The sequence below is a fragment of the Sesamum indicum genome, linkage group LG9 (assembly GCF_026168435.1).
Source record: "Sesamum indicum cultivar Baizhima isolate 11 linkage group LG9, ASM2616843v1, whole genome shotgun sequence".
Lineage (NCBI taxonomy): Eukaryota > Viridiplantae > Streptophyta > Magnoliopsida > Lamiales > Pedaliaceae > Sesamum > Sesamum indicum.
This window is the reverse complement of record NC_142665.1, coordinates 5,930,664-5,957,420: the sequence shown is the minus strand read 5'-3', so window position 1 is coordinate 5,957,420 and position 26,757 is coordinate 5,930,664. Positions and strand designations below refer to the sequence as shown.

At 33.0% G+C, this 26,757-nt stretch overlaps 3 protein-coding genes across 3 annotated transcripts; 1 reads left to right on the top strand and 2 right to left on the bottom strand.

Annotated features, from left to right (window-relative positions):
• Positions 1 to 389: 389 nt before the first annotated feature.
• On the bottom strand, positions 390 to 2,761 carry LOC105170752 (Major facilitator superfamily protein). The gene has a single exon (XM_011091655.3). The coding sequence runs from the start codon at positions 2,315 to 2,317 to the stop codon at positions 578 to 580; it is 1,740 nt and encodes a 579-aa protein (XP_011089957.1). The 5' UTR covers positions 2,318 to 2,761; the 3' UTR covers positions 390 to 577.
• Positions 2,762 to 11,348: 8,587 nt separating this feature from the next.
• LOC105170751 (putative glucuronoxylan glucuronosyltransferase IRX7) lies at positions 11,349 to 13,928 on the top strand. The gene is made up of 4 exons (XM_011091654.3): positions 11,349 to 12,059; positions 12,159 to 12,520; positions 12,606 to 12,856; positions 12,953 to 13,928. The coding sequence occupies exons 1-4, from the start codon at positions 11,762 to 11,764 to the stop codon at positions 13,416 to 13,418; spliced, it is 1,377 nt and encodes a 458-aa protein (XP_011089956.1). The 5' UTR covers positions 11,349 to 11,761; the 3' UTR covers positions 13,419 to 13,928.
• A 7,243-nt stretch (positions 13,929 to 21,171) lies between these two features.
• On the bottom strand, positions 21,172 to 24,112 carry LOC105170750 (putative xyloglucan endotransglucosylase/hydrolase protein 32). Its single transcript, XM_011091652.3, has 4 exons — positions 23,856 to 24,112; positions 23,214 to 23,314; positions 22,902 to 23,119; positions 21,172 to 21,920 (listed from the first exon to the last, which is right to left on the bottom strand). The coding sequence occupies exons 1-4, from the start codon at positions 24,055 to 24,057 to the stop codon at positions 21,560 to 21,562; spliced, it is 882 nt and encodes a 293-aa protein (XP_011089954.1). The 5' UTR covers positions 24,058 to 24,112; the 3' UTR covers positions 21,172 to 21,559.
• Positions 24,113 to 26,757: the final 2,645 nt, after the last annotated feature.

Below are 26,757 nucleotides of genomic sequence, written 5' to 3'. Positions count from 1 at the left end.
TCAATTTTCATCAAAATGTAATAAGTTTTATTTAAGTAATAACGTGAGGCAACCAACTCTAATATATTTCGACACAAATTTACAAAAATATTCCATCTTTTTAATGGTCTTGACTAGAGCTGATAATATTAAACTTGTCTATTTTATTATTCGAAAGTTGATGTCGTGAAAGATTTTTGTCGAGATAGAAAAATAACAATATATCTAAATATTTTTTAGGTTAATTGATGGTCATATATCTACATCTTAAAAATTAATGTTATATTTGAATCTTGAAAAGAAAAGGTTTTAAACAAATAAAGATAATTTTCCAAATCTTCCTTAATATTGTTCCCACTGAAATCCAAAGACCAACAGCCAAGAAGAGAAGAAAATGCCAAATTCTGATGTGTTGTAAAAGAAGAGATATATATTCATAGGATGGAAAAAACATGCAAGCTTCCAATGTGAATGACCTTCATATAAGACGGGACAAGCCTCCATTAATTCAAGAATACTTCCCCAATGCAAAAGCTACCGAAACATCATTGAATTTTCCCTACCCTATACAGTTTCTACTAACACCTCTCAAAATGCACTATTCTTTACTGATTGGCAAAGCCATTTCTGCTTCAGTCTCCTCAGCTTCATCCCTGAACTTCTTGTAGATATCCCCTTTATAGAATTCTCGCGTCCTCGCCACTAAAATCATAGAACTAACTGCTCCAAAGAACGTTATCGATGCCAAAATTACAAAAGCCAGTCGATAGCATCGTGTACCGATGCAAGTAAGTTCCTTCACCGATGACCTTGTCATTCCTTTCTTGGCTAGTTCCCTCAATGCCTCTCTATCGTAAAGAGGTCCCGTTACCTTAACGTTCAGAATGTAAGAGCCAAGTGGGCTAGCCAGCTGCCCACAGTTGAACAATGTGGAGTAGTATTTGAGTCCAAAAAGCTCGGAAATGATTGCAAAAATTAAAGGCAGCTGAGCTCCGAATGAGAACCCAATGATCACTGATGCAACATAGACTGAGCCCTGAAATGGGAATGCAATGAGGAGAAGACCAATGCAGGAGAGGAGGAGGACTATTGTCATCATGAGTGGTCTTGGGAATTTGTACTTTGCAAGAAGTGTTTCAGACACAAATCCTGAGAAAATCCTACCGAAGTAGTTCCATATGCTAAGAAGTGAAACAAATGACTTTATAGTCTTTGTGGGGTATCCTAGAGACTCTCCGATCTGTCCCAGGTTGTCCACGGCGGTTAAGCTTGAGCCCAGACCGCAGAACGTAGCAAGAAATAGAATCAGCATGTCTGTGCTCAAGAGTGCTTGCAAAATAGTGTAGTCCTCTCCCCTTTCTGGTTTCTTGAATATGTTGGCCAAACAGGATTTCGTTTTCGACCCCTCCTCTGGCTTCTCGGGTTCAGGTTTCAAGTCCTCAGGCTCAATTTCTGCCGGCTTGTCTATGGTTATTTGAGATGGATTTATAACGGGATGTTTGTTTTGACCCCAAAGTGTAAAGTCCTCTCTAATGGCAATAAACAAAGGGACAAAGAGCAAAGCACAGACTACAGTAGCACTCCCTGCATAAGCTGCCTGTGAGAAAGCCACGATTTTCTGAACTATAGTCATGACCATGATAAAAAGCGCTAGCACGATCGAAACGTAGAGGAACTCGTAAAAAATCTTGAGTTCATTCGACTGCCGAACGACCTTCATTTCACGAATAGTATAAACAAACACCACAGACAAAGCAGCTGGGAGCCAGGCAATGAGAAGAATAAGAGCCTTGGAATCATTGCCATATACAGCCAAGTAGATTTGAGTCAGGATTGCACCACTCAGTCCCGTGAACCCTTTCAACAGGCCTAACATGATCCCTCGGCTTTCAGGGAAGTTCTTGACAGAAGTAACAAGAGCCCCAGTGTTTGCAAAGTTCTGAGAATTCGCACCAATGCATATGTAGATGCACATCTGCCACACTGCCGGCCTGGAAATCTGGCCCGTGACGGCTAACCATATCATGAAATAGCCTGTGAAGTTCATGGCCGAGCCAATCAGCAGCACGAACCACGTTGGAGTTACCTCGGCAATAAGGCCTGACAGGACACCGACGTTTGCGCCAAGATCCTTGAAGAAGCCCAGGAGATTTAGCGTTGTTTGATCGTATCCGAGAGTGGCCTTGATCTCCTTGGAGTAGATCCCGAATAGGTAAGTTGCTCCAGCCCCAGCCATGATCAGGAAAGAGGAGAAGAGGGAGAACCATCGGCCGCGAATTACGTGTACCGTGAAGTTCAGCAGCTCGGCGCGCCTGCCGGCTGATGGTGCCTCGCCCATGTGTTCTTGTTTATGTTGTGGAAGTTGCTTAGGAATGGGTGGTTGGGTGGGTGTGGAGGGATGCACGTCCAAGTCCTTTTAGATAAGCAAAAAAATGAAGACTGGATGGGGTTGAGCTGAGCAAAATTCCTGATTCCTTTCTGGGAGGGAGAAAGAAGTTGATTTCACCTCTTTTTTATGGTTGGAGAAAGATGGAGATAGTGTAGTAACTCTCTTTCGACTAATTATACATATCTCCCACCTTTGTGAAATATTTAATTTAAATTATAACTACTATTTTGAAAATGAATCGTTCACCACAATCCACAAAATGCAAAAAATAACAAAATTGTTCATAATCAAATCATGAGTCTACTGTCGTAAGTGTATTTGTGGTTGAGTCGACCTCACGAAGCTACAGTATATCTAATACTCTACAACAAAAACTTCAAGATTTGGTTGGGTTGAGTAAGACATCAAGGTATTCTTGAAGCTGTTCTTGTGAACTCCCCAATAGTAGTCTGTCTGTGGGGTTGCTCACATGTGGTACATGTTGCTGTTTGCAAATTTGGCTCTTAGCATCAGAGGGGGAAAAAGGAAATGCAAATGGGTCTGGTTTATTTTTTAGCTGCACATGCTACAACCTAATTTAAGGAAAAGATGGTTTTTCAAAAGCAATAATTGTCTAAATATGATGACCAATTGACTTTTTCTACAGAAGAGAGAAGAGAGAGAGAGAGAGTGGATATGGTTCACGGTCTGAATCCTCACTCCCCACTTGCTCCACTCATGTCATGTAGTCACCAAATTGAAAAACAACTTCACTTTTAATAATTATTCTTTGTTGTGTTAGAAGTATTTAGTAATACCAAGTGACTATGATTTGGACTATCAAGAGTCCATTTCTCGTGTTGCTAAACCTTCACAGCATAAGTTAATAATTTCAATGTGTATAGTTTACGCGTATTTTCTCTAATATAAGTTTGCTTTGGAATGAGTCGAGGGGGTTACAAGTCCAACTGATAATTAAAGAGTAATGTTGAAAATAATGATAAACAAGAAATATGGTAGAAATAGATTTGAGATATGTTTTACATTTGTCGGTCTCAAATGTGAAGGCCCTCAATTTTTGGACCCCTTTTGATTCTGATGTACAAAAACGTTTGTGTGAAATGCTTGTAGAGGGACAGCATATTAAGCGTGTGTGTGTATATATATAACATAATGTTGTTGTTTTGGTGTTAAGTGTGTGTTTGATTTAGGAGTAGTTAGATGGGCTTAATCCATGTAGAAGAGCTTCAAAATACTTGGTGATCCTTGGGGTATCAATTTTTTAAGGTTCAATAAAATTGTCTATCCTTATTGACTCAAGAATTCGAGTCCAGTTAGATTAATAGCAACAAGACACAAAATATTGAGTTCAATCAGTTTAGGACCACTTATTATTGGCAAAATTGAATTTAGTCAAGACCTAATTTCAATCACCTTGCAGCTCAGCCAACTCAACTGACACATCAGTAACATTCTACACCTCATATAATATGCCACCATAAAGGCACGTTAGCAAAGACACGCTTGTTAGTTAGAGCTTGCTGGATAAAGCCTATAACTCCTCCCTATATAGATTGTTTTCCTACCAACGTGGCAAATTATATTTTTGGACGAATGGGATATGAATGAAGCGGTGTAGAAACCGACTAATCATATCTTGTAAAAATAGATATCCCAAGAAATCATGAAATATCCAACAGGGGGTTTAAATAAGTCAAGGGGGGCCTCATTTCGCAACTTCACTTTAACTTTCTCATATGAATTTAGCTCACCAACACTCCTTTTCTCTCAACATACTATACATATATTTTTTATATGTACAAATATATTTTTTATACGAAAAACAATGAATCCAATGTGAACAAAAAGTTGGAATAAGCAATACAGCGACTCCCTGACATCGCCCACTTGGCCAAAAATACCCGTGATATCATTGTGCCCTATCCCACCCAAACATTGGTAAATCAAACAAGAATTTCAGTCCACCCCCACCCCCACCACTTGCTTCATTCTCTGTTCCCAATGTTTCTGATTTCTATTCTAATCAACAAAGTTCTAAATGTTAATCATTTATAAGAAAGACGTTCATTACTTCTTGTTTAACAAATATGATTAGGAGGAGATGTGCTTCTTCAAATTGAAAAAGGGGTTCAATACAATCTCATATTATAAATAAATAAATTATTTTTTTGTGAAAAATAAATAGTAATTTATGTTTCTATCTAAGGAGATAAATTACTCTATTTTAAAAAATATAAATGGATAAATTACTTTTTATTTTTTTTATAGGAATATAGATTATGTCATTTAATATGGTTGTATGAACTTTATAACATAATGAGACTATTAAAACACCACAAGAATGATATGGTCTTTGTTAATTTGCGAAAAAAGTGAAAAAAGGTATGTGGCATTTAATTTTATTAGAGAAATAAAGTAATTTACATTGCTAATATTATTAAATGGTTGGGGCTAATAATGCTTGACCAGCCCTCCACCATCATTAAACTCAACATACTTTTGGATCCAGGTTAGGAGGAGTATTGCAGGGCCTAACTTCAATAATTACCAAAATGTTTCATACCTTTTTTAACTATAAAAGTGGAAAAAATAATTTATTAATTACCTTACAATAGATATCTTAGTAAATACAAATAAAAATAATAATATAATAGTACATGGTTGTCTAGAGCAGAAATAAATATATTCAATGTGTTTAATTAATATTTAATAACTCTACTTTATGTTAGAAATAAAGACATAGATACTTATATATAAAGTCGATTTAAAATTTTTAAAGTAAATAAAAACCCTTTTAGTTATATACAAAAAACCAAGAAATAAAGAACAATAATTTTTTCTTATAGACTAAAAAATTAATAGAAAATTAATACTAATAACTCACGTTACAAAAATATTAACTTCTTTAATTTTGTTTTCCATTGAGGACAATCCTTCCTGTATCTCCTTGTCCTCTGCTTGAGGAATTTGGGCCGTGAAAGCCCAACTATTTTATTAATTGTAGCAGAAACGAAAGCCCAAATCAGAGTCCAGACTAGCCCAAATTCTCCAATTCACAATATTTTTCGAGCACCACCAGGCCCAAATTAAGATAAAAAGATTTTTTTTTCTTTTTCTTTTTCTTTTTCTTTTTGGTAAATTAATTATAACAATCAATACACTAACTATCAATACCGAATATCATCAACTAATCAAGAACAAATCGAAACTATCATTAAAGTAGAATAACAGTGACGTATCGATAGAATTTGAACTCGTGATCTAACAACTACGAGACCTAAACTTCGCCCCATAAAAAAGAAAATTAATGTGACAATCTTATAGAAATTTTTTTAATTTGAGGTAACTTGTGAGTAATGTAACTGAATTATCTATTTTATGGTTCATCGTTATTCTAAGTTTAAATAATTAATTTGAAATAGTGAGTTCTGAATTTAATGATAGTTTTAAGTTTCTAAATTTAATAAAAGTGATGGTGAAGAAGAGGAAAATAAGCGAAACTCAAGCGTCGGTCCATTTATTAATGAAACTCCTTTTTTTTTAAATTTATTTTCACTACAAAAATGTAAAAATTAGGATCACGTTCCATATACCCATCAAGATAATTGTGTCTGTTTTATATGTGTCGATTATAATTTATATAATTAATTTTTTGTCCTGAAAAATCAATAGTTATCTAATTTAAAAAAAAAACATATTTAAAAATAACATATAAATTAAAACATACATTTAACCTTCGTCAAATATCTAGAGAAGAACTCGAATCCATACAACAGTAGCAAATTTAGATATAAGGGATAATGGCATTTTCATCCTTTAAAATTTGATATAATTACATTTAGATCCTCTATATATAATTTGGAAAATTACATCTAATACTCTTGAGGTTTGCTTATGTCTAACAAATAAGTCTCTCAATTAGTTAAAATTCACCAAATTTGCAGATATTGACAAAAGAATTGAAAAAAAAATCTATATGTATCCCTAATTGATTTAATACTGATTATTGTAGGTTATATAAGTCTTTTTATAACCAAATTGCCCTCATACGTTTTCACGCATTAATTCATGTGAGGAGGTATATTTTCACTGTTCTAAGAGTAGTTTAGACGAAAAAAAATTATTCGTCTATAATAAATTAGTAATAAATCAATCGAGAAAATATAATTTTTATTTAATTTTTTGGTTAATATTAAAAAAATTAAATAAATTTTGATCAACAAATAAATTAATTTATTAAAAAGAAACAAATCTCATATGTGTTATTTATAATTTTTTAAATCACAAAAAATATAATTATAATTACACTAAATATGCGCATTGCTCCACTGGTACAGCTCTCCACGTTAGGTGTCAAAAGGTGCAATTATTGTAAAGTCCAATACTTTTATTTTTGAAAAAGGTGCAATCATAATGGTCTCTATGTTCTCCCAATTATTACAGGTAGTACTTGTTCCTATCATCTGTTTCTTTTTTCCTAATATAAAAAAATATTTAAATTTTAAATATTAAAAATTAATTAAATATATTCATAATATTGTATGCAATTATACATAGGATACAAAATTATTTCAAAACATGATTAATTACTCTTTTTAAAGTGCTGTACGTAGCAAAATTAAAACAAATAAATTATTATAATTAATTTAAATTTAATTTTGACATCAGAATTAGTATAGCATTGGATAAGGACGATTTGAAAATCTAAAAAAGAAGTGGGGGGGAGAGAATAGAGCATGTCAGCAAAGTAGGAATTGGCCATACATGTACACTGGCGGTGGGCCGGTGGCGGTGCAGCTGCGGCCGCCCCTTTGCACAAAGTACAATTATCTTTTTGGCAGTGGACAATTATTTATTTATTTTTTTCTGCGCAAGCATATTCGTTAATTTTTATAACAATAATGAATTAATTTCATAATTTTAATTTTTTTAAAGATTGTTATTAATAAGACTTAGTGATAAAAAAATATGCACAAAGTTGTTACTAAATACAATTAATGACTCAAATAATGATTACATAATTACAACAAATAATAGTTGTCACTATATTGTCTTATCATAATAGATGCGTCACTAATTGTATTTAGTGACAGCTTACACGAAATTTTTATGTACTGACAAGATAAAAATTATATTAATATAATATATATTTTTAATAATAATTTCAAAATTATCACTTAATATATATATATATATATAAGATTTAAAAATAAGATGTTATGAATCTTAGCTCCTTTAAAAGAAATAAAGAGACGTTCTTGATTTATTTTAAAAACTTTAATAATTTTTTTTCAATTTTGATAACATTAATTATAAGATTGTCATTACTGACATCTTGTAAGTTCTATAAATTTTATTTTATTCGAATCTTAAGACTTTTATTTGTATAATAAAATATAATAATTTTTGAAACCTCAAAATATTTTACAAATATATATGAGTTTATAAGAAGTTTTAAATAAATTTAAACAAACCCCATGAGAAAAAAATCAAGCTCGGGTGAATTTGATTCTTTGGCTTAAAAACTTGTCATACCTCAACTAATGATTCAAAATAAAATATTGTATGGGAGAAGCAAATGTGTTGGTTACATCTGAACTCATTTTTTGAAATTATTTTCTTATTTTTAATTTGAAATCATTTCAAAGAAAAGCCCTTTGAAGGATAGAATCTGCCACCTAAAACTGTGAAAATTACCAAACAAGACAAGAGTTCATTTTTTTTTCCCCTTGTTTGGAATGGAATCGACCTTACCTATCTAACCCAAAAAATCAATTATTGGTATTCATTCAATCTAGTGGTTAGTTGCTTAGCACATGGCCCCGCTCGTATGGATTTTGACACACGAACTCCTATGATACTTGATAGCAAAGATTAAATAGGTATACCTTATTGACTGTGAAACCTAATTTTTGAATCTCAAATACATTTTTTACAAACTGATTTCACTATAGAAGAATTTTAGTTAAAAATTACTTATGAAAGCCTAACGAAATGTATCACAAATTAGCTCATATTCCAAATTAAGGGTCGCCACTCGAGAAAAACTCAAGAGCTAGCTTTACGTGGATCAAGACATCACTTGTTCAAGGTCATCGCCTATCGCACAACCTCAATTTGAATAAAATATATACTTTAATAAATCTAAAAAAAAACTAAAATATAAAATAAAAGGTATTTACTTAATCAGCCCAAATTCACAATTCACTAATCCAAATTATTTGAGTACACGATCACATTAATAATTAAGAAGCCATTGAAAAGCATTGGCGTTTACATTGAAAAAATAAAAATTAGAATAAGATAAAACGTAGGTGTCGCGTAAACTCAACTGGAAAAGGACTGCCACTAAGATCCTAAAAGCGCTAATCCTAAGTAAACCACAATTTTTCTTAGTGGGCCCTCAGTTTTTTCTTTTTCTTTTTTTTTTTTGACAGTTAATTCCGGTACTTATCTACTTGTCATGACTCCTCACCTTTATTTTATTATTATTGTTATCTACAACTACAACTAGCCACGTACACATAACTTTATATTTCTCTTTATTTCTATTAATTTATTTATTCTTTTGAGTTTTGTCTCAGTCTCATGAATTGCTATCTATTTTCATTTTTTTTAGACGCGTATTATACATTTTTAAAATTAGTGAAAATAATGACAGAATACATTGATCGATATTTATGTATATTTTTATTTTAACTACAGGGTTTTTTTAGAAATTTCACCTTCTACCACTCAGTTCATTCTTCTTAGCAAAGCTTGTACAATTTTTATCAATTTGACAATCAAAACAAGTAAACATGAAATAAGTAATTCTTATCTAATCATATCTCAAATACAATTTTGTTTTTATAATAAAAAACAAGTAAACATGATATCTAGTCTTGATTAATTTATTACTGATTTATTGCGAGTCAAATAAATTTTTTCGAACTAAACTACCCTTATAACGGTGAAGATATATCTCATCGCATACATTAATGGGCAAAGACTAATGAGGGAATTTGGTTATAAAAAAATTTATTTAATCTGCTATAAGTCAGTAACAAGTCAACTAGTGTTGAATATAATTTTTTTTTCAATTTTTTTTGTTAATATCAACAAATTCGGTGAATTTTGACTAATAAATGGACTTATTTGTTAGACGTAAACAAATCTCAGGAGTATTAGTGTAATTTTTCAAAACACAGGAGGTTTACGTGTAACTACACCAAATCTCATCGTATATTAAATTAGCACATACTGAATTGCTAACATCATATAAACTTTATGACATTTTTTTTTATTAAAGCTCTATCGTATTTCCTATTTCACTTAATATATCTAAAACCACATAATTTATTTTAAGAATAGTGTCATTTACATTTCTTGACTATGATCTATTTACACAAACCGTACTCATCTTTTGTGTTATTACAAAACCATCCACGACAACAAAAAAATAGGGTAGTTTGTTTCATGTTTATTTGTATGATAATTTATATAAATAGATCATATATTAATAAAAAAGAATTATCCCTTTATTTGATTTAAAAAATTATACTCTGATATGTATATAAAATGAAATAAAAAATTGAATCCCATAAAAATAGTGGTGGTGCTTGTGCAGAGATGAGTAAGTGGTCATTTAAGGAGGGTGTGCAGGTTTGTACGTACATATTATCCCCAATTTGTCAAACTTCTCTTATCCCAACTTTGCCCTTTTCCCATTCAACGTCCTTTCATTTATGATATGTCTCCGTACTTGTAGATCCTGCCGCATTTACTTCTACATTTAATGACATCAACGGCTACTTTTCCATAAACTACAGATTATTATGAGATCACACCCTGCTTTTCCAACTCCACTTTTCTATTTTAATTCACAAAAATCATGTTTGTATGACGGAATAATTTTTTAAAAAATTATTTTCAATTTATTTATTTTTAATTATCTTAAGTTTTAAATAAAGATAATTTCTCCCACTTACTTATTTTTCTTTTATTATTTTGTTATTTGAAAATGGCATAAGTCGAGAACAAGAAAATGTAGTATTTCAGAAATATTGATGTTATTATATATATATCTACGATAATATATATTTAATGGGATTTTGAAGAAAGATTTTACTTTAAAGTTAGTCAAAACTTTTCAATTATGTACGTGATCAAAACAGTATATATTACCTGCATTGTGAATGAAGTAAAACTCTCAGAATTGTGGCTATATTCATTGATCTATAACCATATGGTTCAAGCTATGTGTTTAATTAAGATAGGGAAGTAGTTGCCAAAATTAAATAACGATTTAAAGTCAACTGATCCCACTAATCACAAAGAAGAAAAAAGGATTTGATCCCACAATTATAAAATGGATTTTCTATTACAATTTTTATTATACTTTTTATTTCATTTAATGTATCCATACCAAAAGCATATTCTGTTAAAAATATAAAGGGATAGTTACAACTGTCTTTTTTTTTAAAAAAAAAAAATTTGACATAGTTACACACAAATTTTATAAAGTTTAGAAAATTATATACAGTACTCATGACATTTGTTCTTATATAATAAATAATTTCTTTCGATAGTCAAAATTTATAAATTGTTAATATTAGCAAAAAAATTTGAATGAAAATTTGTATTTGACCTCCAACTGACTTATTGTAAATTAAAAATAATTTTTTCTAAATAAAATACCTTAGTAACGTAAAGATATACCTTCTCAAGTCTACTGTTAGATGAAAATAAATATTATGAGTATTAGATATAATTTTTCACACAAGAAATAATTTACGTATAATTACACTAAATTTTAGAAAAGGATAGGGTAACTATCCATAATAATTTTCTGTACTTGAGATGTATTTATTAACACCTAATCTACCCCTAGTTAGCAATTTGCATTTATATACATATCTTAATAATAAACAATAGTATGGATATTTTCGTCCTTTGATAAGTTGGGAAACCGAAGAAGTCTAATATTAGCTGAAAAGGCCGAGACAAACGCCGGTCTGTATTCTGGCGTTCATCAAGAATGTGACCTTCAGCAACCCCTCTTTTCCTCTGTCTCAACAATTGCATGACTTCCCTTCACGATTTTAGCATTTTCTTTTTCTCGAAAACAGCAAAACAACTGTGTGTGTGTGTGTGTATGGAGTGCAGAAGTGGTATATACGAGCAGAAAGTAGATGAGGGTTTTGATAAGTTTTCGTAATTCTTTTTTAATTCTTCATTGTTGTTGAAGCGACAACGAACTCCCAGCAAATCCAGTCGTCATCCATTTCCATCCGTCTCTTGATCTCCACTTCAGAGGAAAACCAAACACAGAAAGCTCCATTTCAACCAACTCATCTCTCTCTCTCTCTCTCTTGAGAGTGGTTTAAGAGAGAGAGAGAGAGGGCAGTGAAGATGCTTGAAACCAAGAGAGTAGTGCAGCTTAGGAGCAGAGGGTTCTATGTGAGGATGAGATTGTTGCATGGAACAAGAAGCAGCAGAAATCCAGAGAAAGGGTTCTGCTACAGATACTTCAAATGGATTCTTTGGTTGTCTATTTCCTTTTATTTCTTCTCCTCCTTTCTCATTACTCGCAGTAAGCCCAGTTCATCTATTTCAAGAACCACAGTTTCCCGTTCCAAACCGTCTCGAGCTCTCATTGAAGAATCACTCCTTAACTCCTCCTCCCTTCAACACCTGCAAATACCGGATGGTAATGGGAGACATTCGCACCTTTCTATAAGTATGGGCTTTACGAAAAGTTTGCCCTTTTTGTTGTAATGTTAAGAGTTTCTTGCTTTTATCCTCTCAGGATTGTTCAAGGGAATGAAGGTGTATGTTTACGAATTGCCATCAAAATACAACAGCGATTGGCTGTCGAACGAGCGATGCAGCAGCCATTTGTTTGCGTCGGAGGTGGCTATTCATAGGGGTTTGATGAGGAGCGACGTGAGGACACTGGACCCATGGGAGGCTGACTTCTTCTTCGTCCCTGTTTACGTGTCTTGCAATTTCAGCACTGTTAATGGGTTCCCCGCCATCGGCCACGCTCGGTCGCTCATCGCCTCCGCCATTGAGCATGTTTCAGCTCAACTTCCGTTCTGGAACCGCAGCCTCGGCGCTGATCATGTTTTCGTCGCCTCCCATGACTTCGGTTCATGCTTTCACACATTGGTATCTGATTTTTCGCTTTCTTGTTGGGTTTTTGTTTTGTTCGAAACAACGGGTTTGTTTGAATGGTTAATATTGTGGGTTGTAGGAGGATGTGGCGATTGCAGATGGAGTGCCTGAAGTCTTGAGGAATTCGATAATTTTGCAAACTTTTGGAGTTAAACACAAGCACCCATGTCAGGACGTGGAGCATGTGGTGATTCCACCTTATATCCCCCCAGAAACTGTACGGGCTACCCTGAAAAAGTCTCCGGCGACTGGCCCCCGTGACATTTTTGCGTTTTTCAGGGGTAAAATGGAAGTCCACCCCAAGAATGTCAGCGGTCGTTTTTACAGCAAGTAGGATTTTGTTCAATAATGTTCCTTCTAATCTCTATAGCTGCTTTTTTCTTGTGTAATGACACAAATAGCCCTGATTTCATCCTCCTACTGCAGGAAGGTGCGGACTGAGATATGGCGGAAGTACGGCGGCGACCGGAGGTTCTACTTGCGGAGGCACAGGTTCGTCGGTTACCAGTCGGAGATAGTGCGGTCAACCTTTTGTTTGTGCCCACTGGGGTGGGCCCCGTGGAGTCCGAGACTGGTAGAATCCGTGGCCTTGGGGTGTGTCCCGGTCATCATAGCAGACGGCATCCAACTGCCCTTCCCCTCCGCCGTGCCCTGGGCGGAGATATCCTTAACTCTGGCGGAGAACGACGTGGACAACCTCGGTAAAATCCTCGAACACGTGGCGGCCACGAACCTCACATCAATACAACGAAACTTGTGGGACCCATTAGTCAGAGAAGCCCTACTGTTCAATGTCCCAATTTTGGAAGGCGACGCGACGTGGCAGGTGCTGGATGCCCTTTCCAAGAAGCTCGACAGGTCCCACAGGAAGACACTTCTTCGTGGCCAATAACATACACCCACGTGGCGTGTAGTAGCCGGAGGACTTGCCAGCTAGATCGTGGCGCTTTTGTCGTAGGTAGTGGGAGACAGCTGGGATTTTTTGGACTGCTAACAGAAAGTATTTTGTGAAGTGTTAATGGATGCATTATGCGTATGGGGGGTTGGGGTTGGGGTCGGGTGGAGTGGGGTCGGGTGGAGTGCTCGTATGGATGACGTGGCAACGAGTGATTGGATGCTTTTGCGGTTGGTTGGGACAAATCTGTACATGTGATGGAGGAATAAATACTGTTGGCAAAATATGGGAGGAGAAGATAGGGATGGAATTGCATGTGGGAGGTCCACATGGTCATTTGTTGGTGTACAAAATACTGAAGAACAATATTGCATAGGATAAAGGGTCTTTTATACATCAAAATCACAAAAGCAAAAAGGGTTTTATTAATTACATTAAATGAGCCTAAAAATGTTAAATTGTATGGATTATGTCGTCTTTTTAATTGGATTTATATTTTTTAACAAAGACAGGTCATACTATTCATATTTTTTTTTATTTGTTTATCTAAGATTTCAATTATTTGGTGCTTTAGACATTTTTATGTGAAATTAATATCCAAAATTCAAGAGGAAGATGTTTTTACTATTCTAATGCTTAGAGATGGCAATAAAACGAGTTTGATTAAATTTGCATTTATAAGCTACTCGACTATTGAAATATTTGGATAAAATAAAATAATTGAGTTATATGTTGTGAATGTTAATTTTTAATTAATTGGAAGAAGAATTAAACTAACTTGTTAATATTTAAAAAATAAGTTGAGAATTTCTTATTTTTGTATATAAAAAATAAGCTTTTAATAAGCTAAAGCCTTTTAACATCTTATTTTTGTATTTAATAAGCTCTTTTTTTGTATATAAAAAATTTACCAAACGCTTGTGTAAAAAACTTATAAGCTCATACAAACACTCACCCTTGCTTATTTTTGCCAAATTCGAAACCTGTTCAATTCTGCTCCACACCGCACCCGTCTCATATTATGATCAATACTTCTTGATTCTAATAAAAATGGAATAGTTGTAAATGAATATTTTTCAAAGAAGGTGCAAATATAATTTCAAAAGTTTGTTGAGGGAAAGTGTGATTTGTGCATTTTTAAAAGGGATTTCAATGTAATTAATGCTTTATTAATTCATATTTTATCAATCAGATTATTATTCTAAATCCTTGGTCAATAATATAGATGATAAGGTTCAAATTTGGGTGGAATTTGAAACATGTAGTTGTTCATAAATACGGTGCATGACTACATGTGATGGAGATGGAATTTCTGGAATTGAATGGATAGATACAGTTCTATAGAAATTATATTTATTATTATTATTATTATTATTATTATAAAATCTATATTTACTCTCTATTAACCTATTATTAATTTATTCCAAGTCAGATAAATCTTTTTACGATCAAATTACCTTTATAAGTTTTCACTCTTTTGTGACTGTGAGTAGGTAAATTTTTACCGTTATAGAGGTAGTTTAGTTGGAAAAAAATTGTTTAATCTGCAATAAATTATTATTAAGTCAATCGATGGTAAATATTAATTTTTATTTAATTTTTTTATATATAATATAATCAAATTCAGTGAATTCTTACAAATTAAGAGACTTATTTGTTAAACGCAATCAAATTTTAAAAGTACGTAAATGTACGTTTTTTAAATTATAACAAATTTAAATGTCATTATATTAAATATTATAAAAGAAAAATATAATTATACTTTATTATTATTGTTACTTAAGAATTTTAGGCAAGGAGTGGGATGACCGTTGAAGTGGATGGGGGGACAAGATGCAGAGGAACACAGTGGCATCTGACACTGTCAGACTTTAATTTTTGGGGTGGAGAAGCACAGGGACAGTGAATGCCCTATGTTTGCTCTCTTTTCAAGATGGTTTTCATGCCCTTCAAAATTCTTACCAAATTATATTTCTTCACATCAAATAATTAACACCCCACATTTTTAAAATATATCTGCTATTTTTGGATTTGTGTAGGTGTAATTCTAGTGGAATTGGGTTTAATCAGCAGTGATATTGATAAATAATTTGAAGTGTATAAAAATAAATTGGCTCAAAAAAATCTAAATAATTCAAAAAATGAGAAAGAAATAAAAAGTCCGTGACATATTAGGAGGCTCAAGTCATGAGAGGCCCCAAAAACAATCGATAAGGAACCTTGGCAGGTGCCCCCTCTAAAATTGACAGGCGGGAGGTCTTGGCAGGTGCCCCTTAAAAACTAAATAGGCGGACGGCCTTGGCGAGTGCCCACAAAATTAGATAGACAGGCGACCTTGATGGGAGAAAATAGATTGGCAAACCAAGGAAGCTTGTTTCCTCAAAGATCGGTCCAAGAGGGAGGTTCACTGAGCTCGGCCCAAGGAGGAGCCCCCCACTCCAAAATCCGTCCAAGGATGAAACCTGCAAGCTTGAACCAAGAAGGAACCCAGTACGAAGGCCTGCTGCATTTTTCCAAAGCTAGCCCGAATAGAGGAAGGTGCCCTCAAGGGTTGGACTCTTCAGCCTAAGAGAACTCCTCACCAAGTAGGAATCTGCACGAAGAAGGAGGCCCCCTTCATCTGAAGACTTGCTGCTTAAGGAACGGATAAGGTGCAACCGTATCCCTCTTGAATCATACCTTCTTCGTTGGGCATGCGAATCCCCCTCACTAAAATTCTTGTTATAGAGGGATTCCTCCTCTAAGACGCGAGATCAATAGGAGGAGTCCACACCTCCTTGGACGACTCCCTTGAAAAGACGGTCCCTCACGCTAGAAAACCTCCTACGACTGATTACTATATTTGTTCAAAATTTGACTTCAGTGGCATCATCACCATTGTCATTTAGTTTTAATGTTCCATTAATTTACTTTTTAATGTGCAGGACACCCCTAGAAGAGCAAGCAGGCATCCTTCTAAAAATAAGCTCTGCTCTGTGGCAGACATCCCCCTAAAAAAAATCCTACACCAAGGGGCATCATTCTCAGCAAATAAATCTTCACATACATGTTTCCCTCAAGGAATAATTTTCATTTTAATAATTTTAGAGATTTATTTTACCCGTTTCAATATGTTGATATATGTTTGCTTGTAGGAATTTCACGAAAAAGACATCCCTATTCTAAAAAGCCCTGTTTTCCACACAGACACAAACGCCTTCCTTCTTGGAGGCTCCCGAGGCCTCTTTCGGGCATGCACTTAGATCCTTTTTTGGGGGACTTGTAAGCTCTATGTCGTGCAGGCACCTAAGCCTTCCTTTGCGGGGACATCTAAGCCATGCTTCCAGCGAACTCCTTATTCTTCTTCTGATAAGGTTCCTAAGTCTTTATTAAAAAGGGGCCCCCTCTCAAATATGTCCTCCTCCGAGGAGGTACAATAATTTCGCTCCAAGCAAGATCTATTTGTAATATATATACATGTATTTTTTATTTAACATTCTGCTGCAGAAAAATAAAGCCCTACATTGAAGTAGCACAAAGGTACCCGTTAAGCCCTCCTCCATGGAGGCACCCTCCTTATAAGTCCTGCTCCATATATAAGGACTCCTCCTCTATAAATAGGGGAGGTGCCCTCAACAAACAGTCCTCTTCCACATCGAGAATCTCTATTGCTGCTACTCTACTGCTCTAATTCATGCTCTTACATACAAAATTATCACTTTTATTATAATTTCTTGTCATAATTTATTTTTATATAAATCTGTTCTTAATCCGGAACTAACTTAAGCATCGGAGTGCTAATATTTTGTTTTGCAGGTCCTCTTTCTCAAGAATTTTCACTCAATTAGCCCAAATCCAACATCAAAATCCAAGATCTTTATCGGTGCTAAAATCGCACGCATCACAATTCAAAGAAAATAATTAATTATATGATAAATAAAATGCATTTATTGTGTTATTAATTTAATTAAATTTTATATGATCAATAATTTTTCTCTGTATTTTACACAATTTTGATCAATTGGGATTAATTTTCTTTAGAAGTATACTAGATAAATGTAAAAATTAGTTGGTATTATATATATATATATTATATTTTTTGAAAATAGAGAAGCAAGTATTTGTTATTGTATTTGAGTAGGTTAAGATTTACTATAAATATTAAGTTATAGGGATATTTTTTATTTACATGTCTATCAGCTTAAATGCTATACTAAGTAAATGATAATGTTTCTTATTTTAAAAACACTGAGTTAATGATAATGTTGATATAAGATTTGGGCAAAGTTTCGAGGGTCTCTTTATTACCGATGTTAGGACAAAATTTGAGGTGTTGGAAATTTAAGGAAAGAATTTTTTTTTTTTTAAATTAAATTTAGACAAATCAAATGATATCATAAGTATAATACGAATGAAAATTTCCCCTCGTGGGCACTGAATGACCAAAGAAATAGGGTTTAATTATTTTATCTTTGTTTGCGAGAAAGGAAAATAGTCAAGATTATTAATATTTCTTCCGACCACTAATATTATAAATCATATATTCATTAATTTTTTTTTTAAAAAAGTACGAGAACATGTTATTGATCCTTAACTATAGTACATATAAAGTCATGAATTATATGCTATTCATTTGGCTTATTAAGGAATCAATTATAAATTGAGTTTCATCAGTTGATTTATAACATTCTTATAAAATATAATTTTGAAGCTTTTAATAAGATAGAAATTATGATTATTTAGGTTCAATCAAATTTAATGATTCTGTCCTCTATATCGTATGATGATGAGATCTTTTTCAGATAGCTCATAAAAACTTGTCTTTGTGTATTAATATCTTGTTTTATTATTTTTCAGTATTCTGCTTCCTGAGCCATTATCAATTACGACGCGCAAATTCTTCCCATAACCCATTTAATCTTTATTTTTTATATATAAATACAACTTATCACATTATTTATTTCATTAAAGCATTAAAATTAATATTTTTATGCTCTATCATATTATTCTGACAAATATTCCATATTAATTTGCAGCTAATAAGTTTGGACGACTTATAAACTTTAAGAATTTCCCCTCCCCATTCACGGGCATCAGCCATGTTGCACGTGGTGTCATATATTGTTTATATAAAATCAATTATGTGTCTATTTTAAACTTCTTGTATGACAAGTATATTTGAGTAAGCTTTTTGTAATAATTGATGTATGACACGTATTAGCATCAATAGAAAGTATGCTTTTTAACTATTCATATAAATTTTGCAACTGCAGAAAATTATAAGATAATAAAATTATGAATAATTTGTATTGATAAATTTAAACAAAAAGGGTCAGAATGTTTTGAAAACTAAATATGAGAATCAATTTCCGGACTCTTCTCTCTAAACTATTGTGGAAGGACAGAAAGTGAAAACCCGTTTTAGAACCTAATTAACCGTAGAATTGTAGAAGAAATTCGTGAACCGCCTTAAAATAAAAATATTTGTTTCAAATTCAAGATCAAGAGAATTTAACACCTTAAGGAAGACAGAATTTTGCAGTTTTAGCACTTCATCGTGATATAGAATTTGATGGTGGAATTTATATTTGCTAGTGGTTGTGGTACGTCGCTTCTGCGTGTATATAATAATTATACTTTAAAATATATTATAAATAAGAGCAAAATATACAAATCAATACATTACATTAAAAAAATAAAAAAAAGAAAAATTAATTAATTAATTAATGTATAATTGAATAAATAATTTATTTTATTAGTTGAAAGGCGTTTTTGACTTCACAAAAAATTGATGCAACGACGTCATTAATTATTATTTGTAAGTATGAAACCGCTTTCTTTTTTATATTAGTACAAATGTGTATGTCATTTGGGTGTTCGTCTTGGCAAATGGGGCCGATAAGACAGAGTCCCGCCCATGGATGGCAGGTCTGGTTTATTAGATTCAGAGAGCAGTTTCAGTCTAATCTAATGGACTCAACCAAGTCGGGATTGGGTCTTAGATCTTGTACAAAACCCAACCCTCACTCCCACCCACAAATCCACCACCAAATAATATTATATTTGTAAATCGATTTTTAAATGTTAGACCCGTCCAATTCTGGCAGGCTTTCGGAGTTTATGCCTATAGTCTCGTGATATGTATGTACTAAGGGAAAATTTTAGTTTGGATTGGTTCTGGTGAATCAGAATAAATCATATGGTAAGTACAATATATTTGTCATATGATTTATTATAGTTTAAGTATGTGACCAATCATATAGTAAGTATGATACTTTATTCTGTGATTGATTTGATTCGACTAAATTTGATTCAAATAAGAATTTTTCATGTACTAAGTAGTCAAATGAGCCGCATTCCGTGGGTTAACTGACGTGGCCTGCTTCCCTTTTCTTATATACATTCATGAAAAAAAGACAACAGAGGGTCGGTCCATCACAAGACATATCAACAAATTATTTATGAATCGAACCCTTTGTTTTTTATATTTGTGTAAGGCATCTGTGATATCTAACTTCATATCCATTATTCTGCATGTGGATTTCGGATCTATTTGTCTTCGTTCAGTCACGATTGTTTGTGCTTTCATTTTCAGTTTTTGATTTTTGGTGGAAAATTAACTGTTATTAATTTTGTATAGATTTTCATGTGAAATGGGAATAAATTTGGATCAGTTAATAAAGTTGTATTTTATATTAAATTATGGTTTCAAATTAATATATTTTCAATAAAAATACGTCTAAACGGACATAATTATACTTTAGTTATCGTTTAAAAAATTACGTATTATCACAGACAAACAAGATTACCTCGGAATCTAACCTATTTATGAGTCTTAGCCCAATGACTGACTTTAATGGGCTGGACTGATAGTTGGGCTTTGACAAGAAGAAAAGAGAGTTGTAGCCCAGACCCAAAGATATAATCTATACTGGGCCACGACGGGACGCCCATGTCTCGATGCATAAGACCATAGTGTACCAAATCCTAATCCGAAGGATTATCCTCGATCACTCATCCCATGTCTCAAGAAAAAAAAAAAAGGAAAGTTTTACTTCATTTGATTTCAATTTTACGATAAAGAAAAATCAAGTACTTCTTTTGTGTGATAGAAATAATTATAAATGTTAAATTTTCATTATGTCCTTAGCCAATTTGATAGGGGTAATAAAATAAATAACCTCAAAGGATATTTTTGTCATTCAGAAATACGATAGGCCCAAAATCTTCGAGGATTCGCATCTTTTTTAGCAGCCCGACTACCTGACTCAATGACCCCGAATGTCAACCATTAATGTCTATCCCATCTGACGGCTAGTCAGACGAGACGTGGCTCCATACAATTTAATATAATTGACCCTCTATAAATACTAGTTGATACATTTTACAAGGTATGCCATTTATTACTATCAGCTCGCATTCTATGACCCTTATAATCTCGACTTCAATACTAATTTAAGCTTCAAAGGGTCACAGTTGGGAGCCATCTTAACAAGTCTAACGTTTTATTTGCAGACTAACTATTACTAGTCCAGCTCAAGATACTCATCCAAACCCATATTTCAGACAAGCTATTGCCATATCAATTCTAGATCACAGTGGACCTCGACTCAAATCACAATTCAAAAATAAAAGAATTTGGTTTATTAAGTTGTCCCACTTGACAAGACTTTGTGGCCTATTGACAAGACTTACAACAAAGATGGTGGGTTTCTTTGTAATTTGCCAATCAAATATTTGGACAAGAAGGTAATTAGACCTATTGTCCTACTTATAAACAAAGTATACTTCACATTTATATATTGTATAATAAAATGTAAAATTGCATGAACAAAAGATATACATTTAAAGGGCAATTTCCTTCCCCCTCATCTCACTCTTAAATCACACTCACTCACTTGACAAACTTATTCAAACACACACACAAGATTCAACTCACATATCTTTGAAGGCTTGGATGCTTTGCCATCACATTCTCTTTTATATCTGTTCTTGGCAACTGGGTTCCATCTCAAAACACTCCAGACAAATCGTATAACAATAGTAGTGTTTCATGTATAAGTTTAATAATTTATAAACTTCTTGATCCAATATGATTGATGTTGTTTAGTTATACTTGATTTGAATAAGAATTTTTACTTAATCAAATCCCCCAAATCCTAGCACTCGGGCGTGAGTCTATGATCTCTCTGTGGGTCCCGACAATAATCGTAAATCTTGTAATTTCTTTGAACCCACTCCATGGCCACATACTGCTGGCGGCTTAGCCCCCCGGAGGGGGACGGAGATCCAGAAGCAGGGCGGCACGAGGCGGAGCTGTAGGCGTTGCAGCCACTTAGTTTAAAATTAGTGTACTTGCCAACAAAGGGTTGGTAATTGTAATCAGCCTTGTATCTGCCGTTCTCGGTTGCCCAGGAGGAGGCGTCCCATATTGATCCATACACCCACATGGGCCTCAATGGAAACGTTGCATCACTTTTTCTTGGGTACCGTCTGATCGGCACATCATCCACAAAAAATCTGCACATGAAAGATGATCAAGTACTATAAAATTCTCTACTGTGGTAGGTGTAAATTCTGCACGTAATTTTTTTTATATAATTTTATAAATTGATGGTCATGAAATTCAAATTGAGAACATTTTGGCTGGCGTGACGTTAATATTATGTTAAAAGATTATTTTTAAATTATTAAGAAAAAATTATTTAATATTAATTTATAACAACAATTGATAATTCTTTATAATTTAATTATATCTCTTTAAGTTAAAATATTTTGGAAAAAAACTTGAAAATGGATTAAGTAATATAAGCACCGTAAATAAAAAAATGAAGAAGAACAAACATGTAGTTGAGAGAGGACAAAAGAATTCATCTGAGTCAATATGAATTGGAGTGAGAAAAAAAGTTAAAAAAGTGAACTATTTAAATCTAGTTTTCTAGGATCAAAGACATAATATTTGGTCTTTTTTGTTTTTAATTATGTCATGTTTATAGATATAACAATAATTATTTTTTTGTATGTTAAGTTTCTTTTAATAAATGGCCCTTTCACCACTTTCTATCCCATCTCCGTAATTCATAAATACATATATTAATCTATCTTTCCGACAGCTTTAAAGATCTTCCAACCCGTCATTAACTAATTAATCAAGCTCAAAATTCTTCAATAAATTCTACTAAAAAATCAAAATCATCTTGACGTTGAAATACATTTAATAAATACATATTTACCACCGGAAAAATAAAAAGAAGAATACAATTCCGATTTTTAATTAGTTATAGTAATATCAAGGCGGTGATTGCAATAATTTAATATTTATAATTTTATCAATAATTGCAAATGGAGTTGTTTATAATTTTTTATTTAAAATTAATTTAATTTAAATTATTTCAGAATAGAAGTTATAAATATTTTCAATTTACTTTCTATTATAATAAATTAATAAACAGTACTTATTTATAAGTAGTTGTAAAACACGGTTTAAATAATTAAACTTACATGATCTCACTAGGATTCCAAAGGATTGCATAATTGTGAAAATCTGTGGTAGGGTCGAACCAAAGGTGAAATTTCATTTCTCTCCCTATGATATTTCCATCTCCACTCCCTCTGATGTAGACATTTGTTTGCAGGACATAAGGCTTGTCCTGCGTCGTCCCCAGAAACTCTATGTCAATCTCATCATGGTTCCCTGGATGCTCTTCATTGTTCGAAAGCTGCCGATTTCAACAAAAATTACATACGCCGACAACTGAAAAATATTATTAATTAACTAGTACTATGTATATTTTATATGGTTGAAATTCTTACGTAGAAAGATGTAATAACTCCAGCAGTATAGCCAGTTTGGAGCTTGATAGCCGCCCCAAAATACCCAGATGAATAAGGATTAACTGACTTGAATCCGCTTCCTAGATAACCAGAAAGAATTAAGATCAAAGAATCGAATAACGACACAGAATCTACGTGGTTCGTCTAGTAACACCAATTAATACAATGGAGCCCAACAAAAATGAAGAAATGGAACACATAGAAATTTACAATACTTCAGTCAATAAACATTTAGTACTCAAGGGTTGTTTACAAAAAATTCTACTTTTATGGTCGAAAAAGAAGTCGTAGAGAAAGTTGTAATTTTAATTATAGTAAAATGGTTTGGAGTATTTGGAAAAAAACTAAATTCTTACAAGAAACTTATAACGAATTTAGTTTAAATAGTTAAAAAGGATAAGCTGTAAATAGAAAACAATATTTTAACTTATTTCCAACAAAAATCCGAAATAACTTCTTAACTTTAGCCATTGCAAACTCCCGTTTACTATCTCTGATGTTTGTTGTCAGCGAGCGACTGTACCAATAGTTGTCGTTGAAAAAAAAAAATAGCGCCAAGTGCAAAAAAAGATACTTACATTGCATGAGCTAAGTGTGGGTAGTGGTAGTAGTAGTTAGTACCTGAGGATCTGTCAAGCCAAATAGTGAGTGCACCCTGGTCCAGCCTTTGGTGCTGAGGACCCCAAAGATTCCTGAACCCCTGGTTGAACCCTATGGAGCCAATTCTTGAACTGGGGTAGTAGCCAGGAGAAGGTGGTGGACCCTGCCCATTATTTCCCAAAGGGAACATGAAAAGCAAGAGTAGAGAAAGGAAGAGAGCCATAGGGTACCTAACTGTGTAGCTGAGTTGTTTGTTCTTTCTTATATGATTATGTGTATGGAAATCAATGCACGTTGGTATAAATAAGAAGATTGTGAGGGGGTGGGTCCCACCTGTGAAAATGGGGGTGGTGATAAGGCCATGCACTTTAAGACAAAAAACCCCAAGGACAAATTCTTGGTTAATATATACTATGTTGGGACCATATCCCTCGGCGGTTTTCCTTGTTAATTACTACTGTTGGTTAGGTTTGCTCGTTTTGGAAAGTGGTGAAAGGGAACGGTGGAAGTTGAGACTATAATTCAATTTCACGTTTTCATATATATATATATATATGTTTCTTTTCAGTTGAAGTCGTTCTTTTTCTGAAATTGTGATGATGCTTTTGGCGACAACTTAGTAAGATGCAAATTCGCCTGTAAGAAGAGATGGAGGAGTTGGAGGTAAAAACTCCAGTTTGGGAGATTACAGGACTTTTGGGACAAGCGATCGACAAATGGCCTCTATTTTTACTCCAGGTTGTAATGGGACAAGGTTTGTTTGAGTTTAGGTCTTGATATGCATTTGTTCATTTAAAAAATGATTGTATGTTCTAATTTGATTCTTACGAGTTTATTAGGAAAGGCATCTGCTAGTGATAAGGGAGCTATTCTCTATTTCCATTTGACGTGAGATGATAGTATACAGTTACCCTTATACGCCCATTAAATGATGGACTTCATCAATAAAGAGAATTGACCCTCCCATGTGTGGATCCTATTAAAATGAAGTAACCTAATTTTTCAATCCTAAACCGAGGTTTCAAAACTTTACAGTAAATAAAAATTTGGGGTTTGAGTATCATACCTATATCATATATTTTATACTATAAATGATCGTTTCTAGTTTTTAATAAAAGAAAAACCCAAAGAAAATAAGAATATATAACCCCACTTGTATGTAGTTGTTGGTTGAAAATTAATGCGCATGAACAAAAGGGCTACTAGGTATATGATGCCGTGTATATATATGCTAAAAATATTGTAATTTATTAATCCGGGTACAAAAACAGTAGTTGCTACTATTCATTAATCATATCCCTTCATCCTCTCAAAGAAGAAAAATATTTTGATTAGTTGAAATCTTTAAAAAAATCTTCAGTTTACATTAATAAACCCTAATTCGGATTTATGCAACGTAAGGCTCATGTCGTTTGGAGGCTTCCACCTGATTGATGATCACCAGTATACAGTAATTGCTCCGAATTTAATGTCAACTCAGACAAATATCAAATGATTTGATATTTCAGAGGTTCATTAGTCCTAATCTGCACATGTCATGAACCAATTAATTCCGTACCTTTTGTTCTATTATTTTTTGGTTTTTCTCTGTAAATAAAAAGTAAGAGAAGGGTGATCATAAGCACTTTACGACCCATTGAACTATGAGTTTTTTATATATAAAATAATTGGTAAAATATTTTTTTAGTTCCATAAAATAATTGTATATTTTTTTGGTACCATAATTATGGTAAGTCATACTTGTAGCCCCATAAAGCTTAAAATCACGTTTTTTAATTTAGTCCCAAAAACGTGATATCAAAACGTTTTTTTAGTTTCAAACAATGCCTTTTTAGTCCAAAAATCACAATGCACATGATTTTTTTGGGACTAAAAACACGCAATTATGAATTTTATAAAACTAAAAGCGACACCTGCCATAATTGTGGCACCAAAACAAATTATGTCTTTATTTTATGGGATTAAAAAAATATTTTTCTCAAAAAATAATTGAACTGAACAACATATGATGTGGGTTATTGAATAATTAGGTCATTTTTATGTGAATTTTTGAATTTATTATAATTTAATTCATTATTCTTATAAGTTATTGAATCAATATATTCATTTTCTTCTTAAAATATTGATGTGATCATGTAATCCAAAGGAAAAAACCAGAAAGACGAGTTATTTCCTAAAAGGTTAGTAAGATTGGAATTTCGCCACCAGAATAATAATTGATATCACAGAGCATTCTTTGATGTCAGGTAAACTGAAATTTCTCTACCAGAATGATGATCGGTTTACATCGATCACTCCGAAATGGACCATTTTTTCGTAGAAAATAATAAATGGATCAACAAGTAGACTTATAGATGTTGAAATTGAAGAGGATACGGACCACTGTGGATCGAGTTGCATGTTTTTCATTCACTTTTATGAGGACAAGTCGAACAAATGTTTGTCCGAAATATGTGAAGTACATAACATCAGAGGTCGTGAAAAAATCTTGAAAGCATGGGGTACATGTTAGTGTTGTGGGTTTTCTGACAGGCACATATCCTCCTTCCACACCAAGAAAATCAGTTATCCATACCATTCATCTCTTCCATTTTCCTTGTGTTGGATTTATCAGCTAAAAGTTGCAATAAATGTAACTGAAGGATATGTTATGAGGTTGTCAGTTGTGGTTATATATATATATATATATATATATATGGTTCATGAATATATACTAATTCCAATAGAAAAACATACGTACATTGCCCCTCATAACTAAAAACAATATTTGAATATACCGAATTATTCTATCCTTAATTATGTCCTAAATTCAACGTATATGATAATAGTAAAAATAAAAATTAATTATGAAGCACAAAAATATAGCATAAGTTTGATTATGTGCGCTTCATGAATTGATCGTTCATATATCAACAAATTATTA

What these genes read in the sequence shown, in the direction of transcription:
- LOC105170752 (XM_011091655.3), bottom strand. Translation starts at nt 2,317, where the DNA reads ATGGGCGAGGCACCATCAGCCGGCAGGCGCGCCGAGCTGCTGAACTTC.
- LOC105170751 (XM_011091654.3), top strand. Translation starts at nt 11,762, where the DNA reads ATGCTTGAAACCAAGAGAGTAGTGCAGCTTAGGAGCAGAGGGTTCTAT. An exon ending in ACACCTGCAAATACCGGATG is followed by an intron (nt 12,060 to 12,158) that starts GTAATGGGAGAC and finishes TTATCCTCTCAG; the next exon opens with GATTGTTCAAGGGAATGAAG. An exon ending in AGCGGTCGTTTTTACAGCAA is followed by an intron (nt 12,857 to 12,952) that starts GTAGGATTTTGT and finishes CTCCTACTGCAG; the next exon opens with GAAGGTGCGGACTGAGATAT.
- LOC105170750 (XM_011091652.3), bottom strand. Translation starts at nt 24,057, where the DNA reads ATGGCTCTCTTCCTTTCTCTACTCTTGCTTTTCATGTTCCCTTTGGGA. An exon ending in TTGGCTTGACAGATCCTCAG is followed by an intron (nt 23,315 to 23,855) that starts GTACTAACTACT and finishes CTGGTTATCTAG; the next exon opens with GAAGCGGATTCAAGTCAGTT. An exon ending in GAGTTATTACATCTTTCTAC is followed by an intron (nt 23,120 to 23,213) that starts GTAAGAATTTCA and finishes TGAAATCGGCAG; the next exon opens with CTTTCGAACAATGAAGAGCA.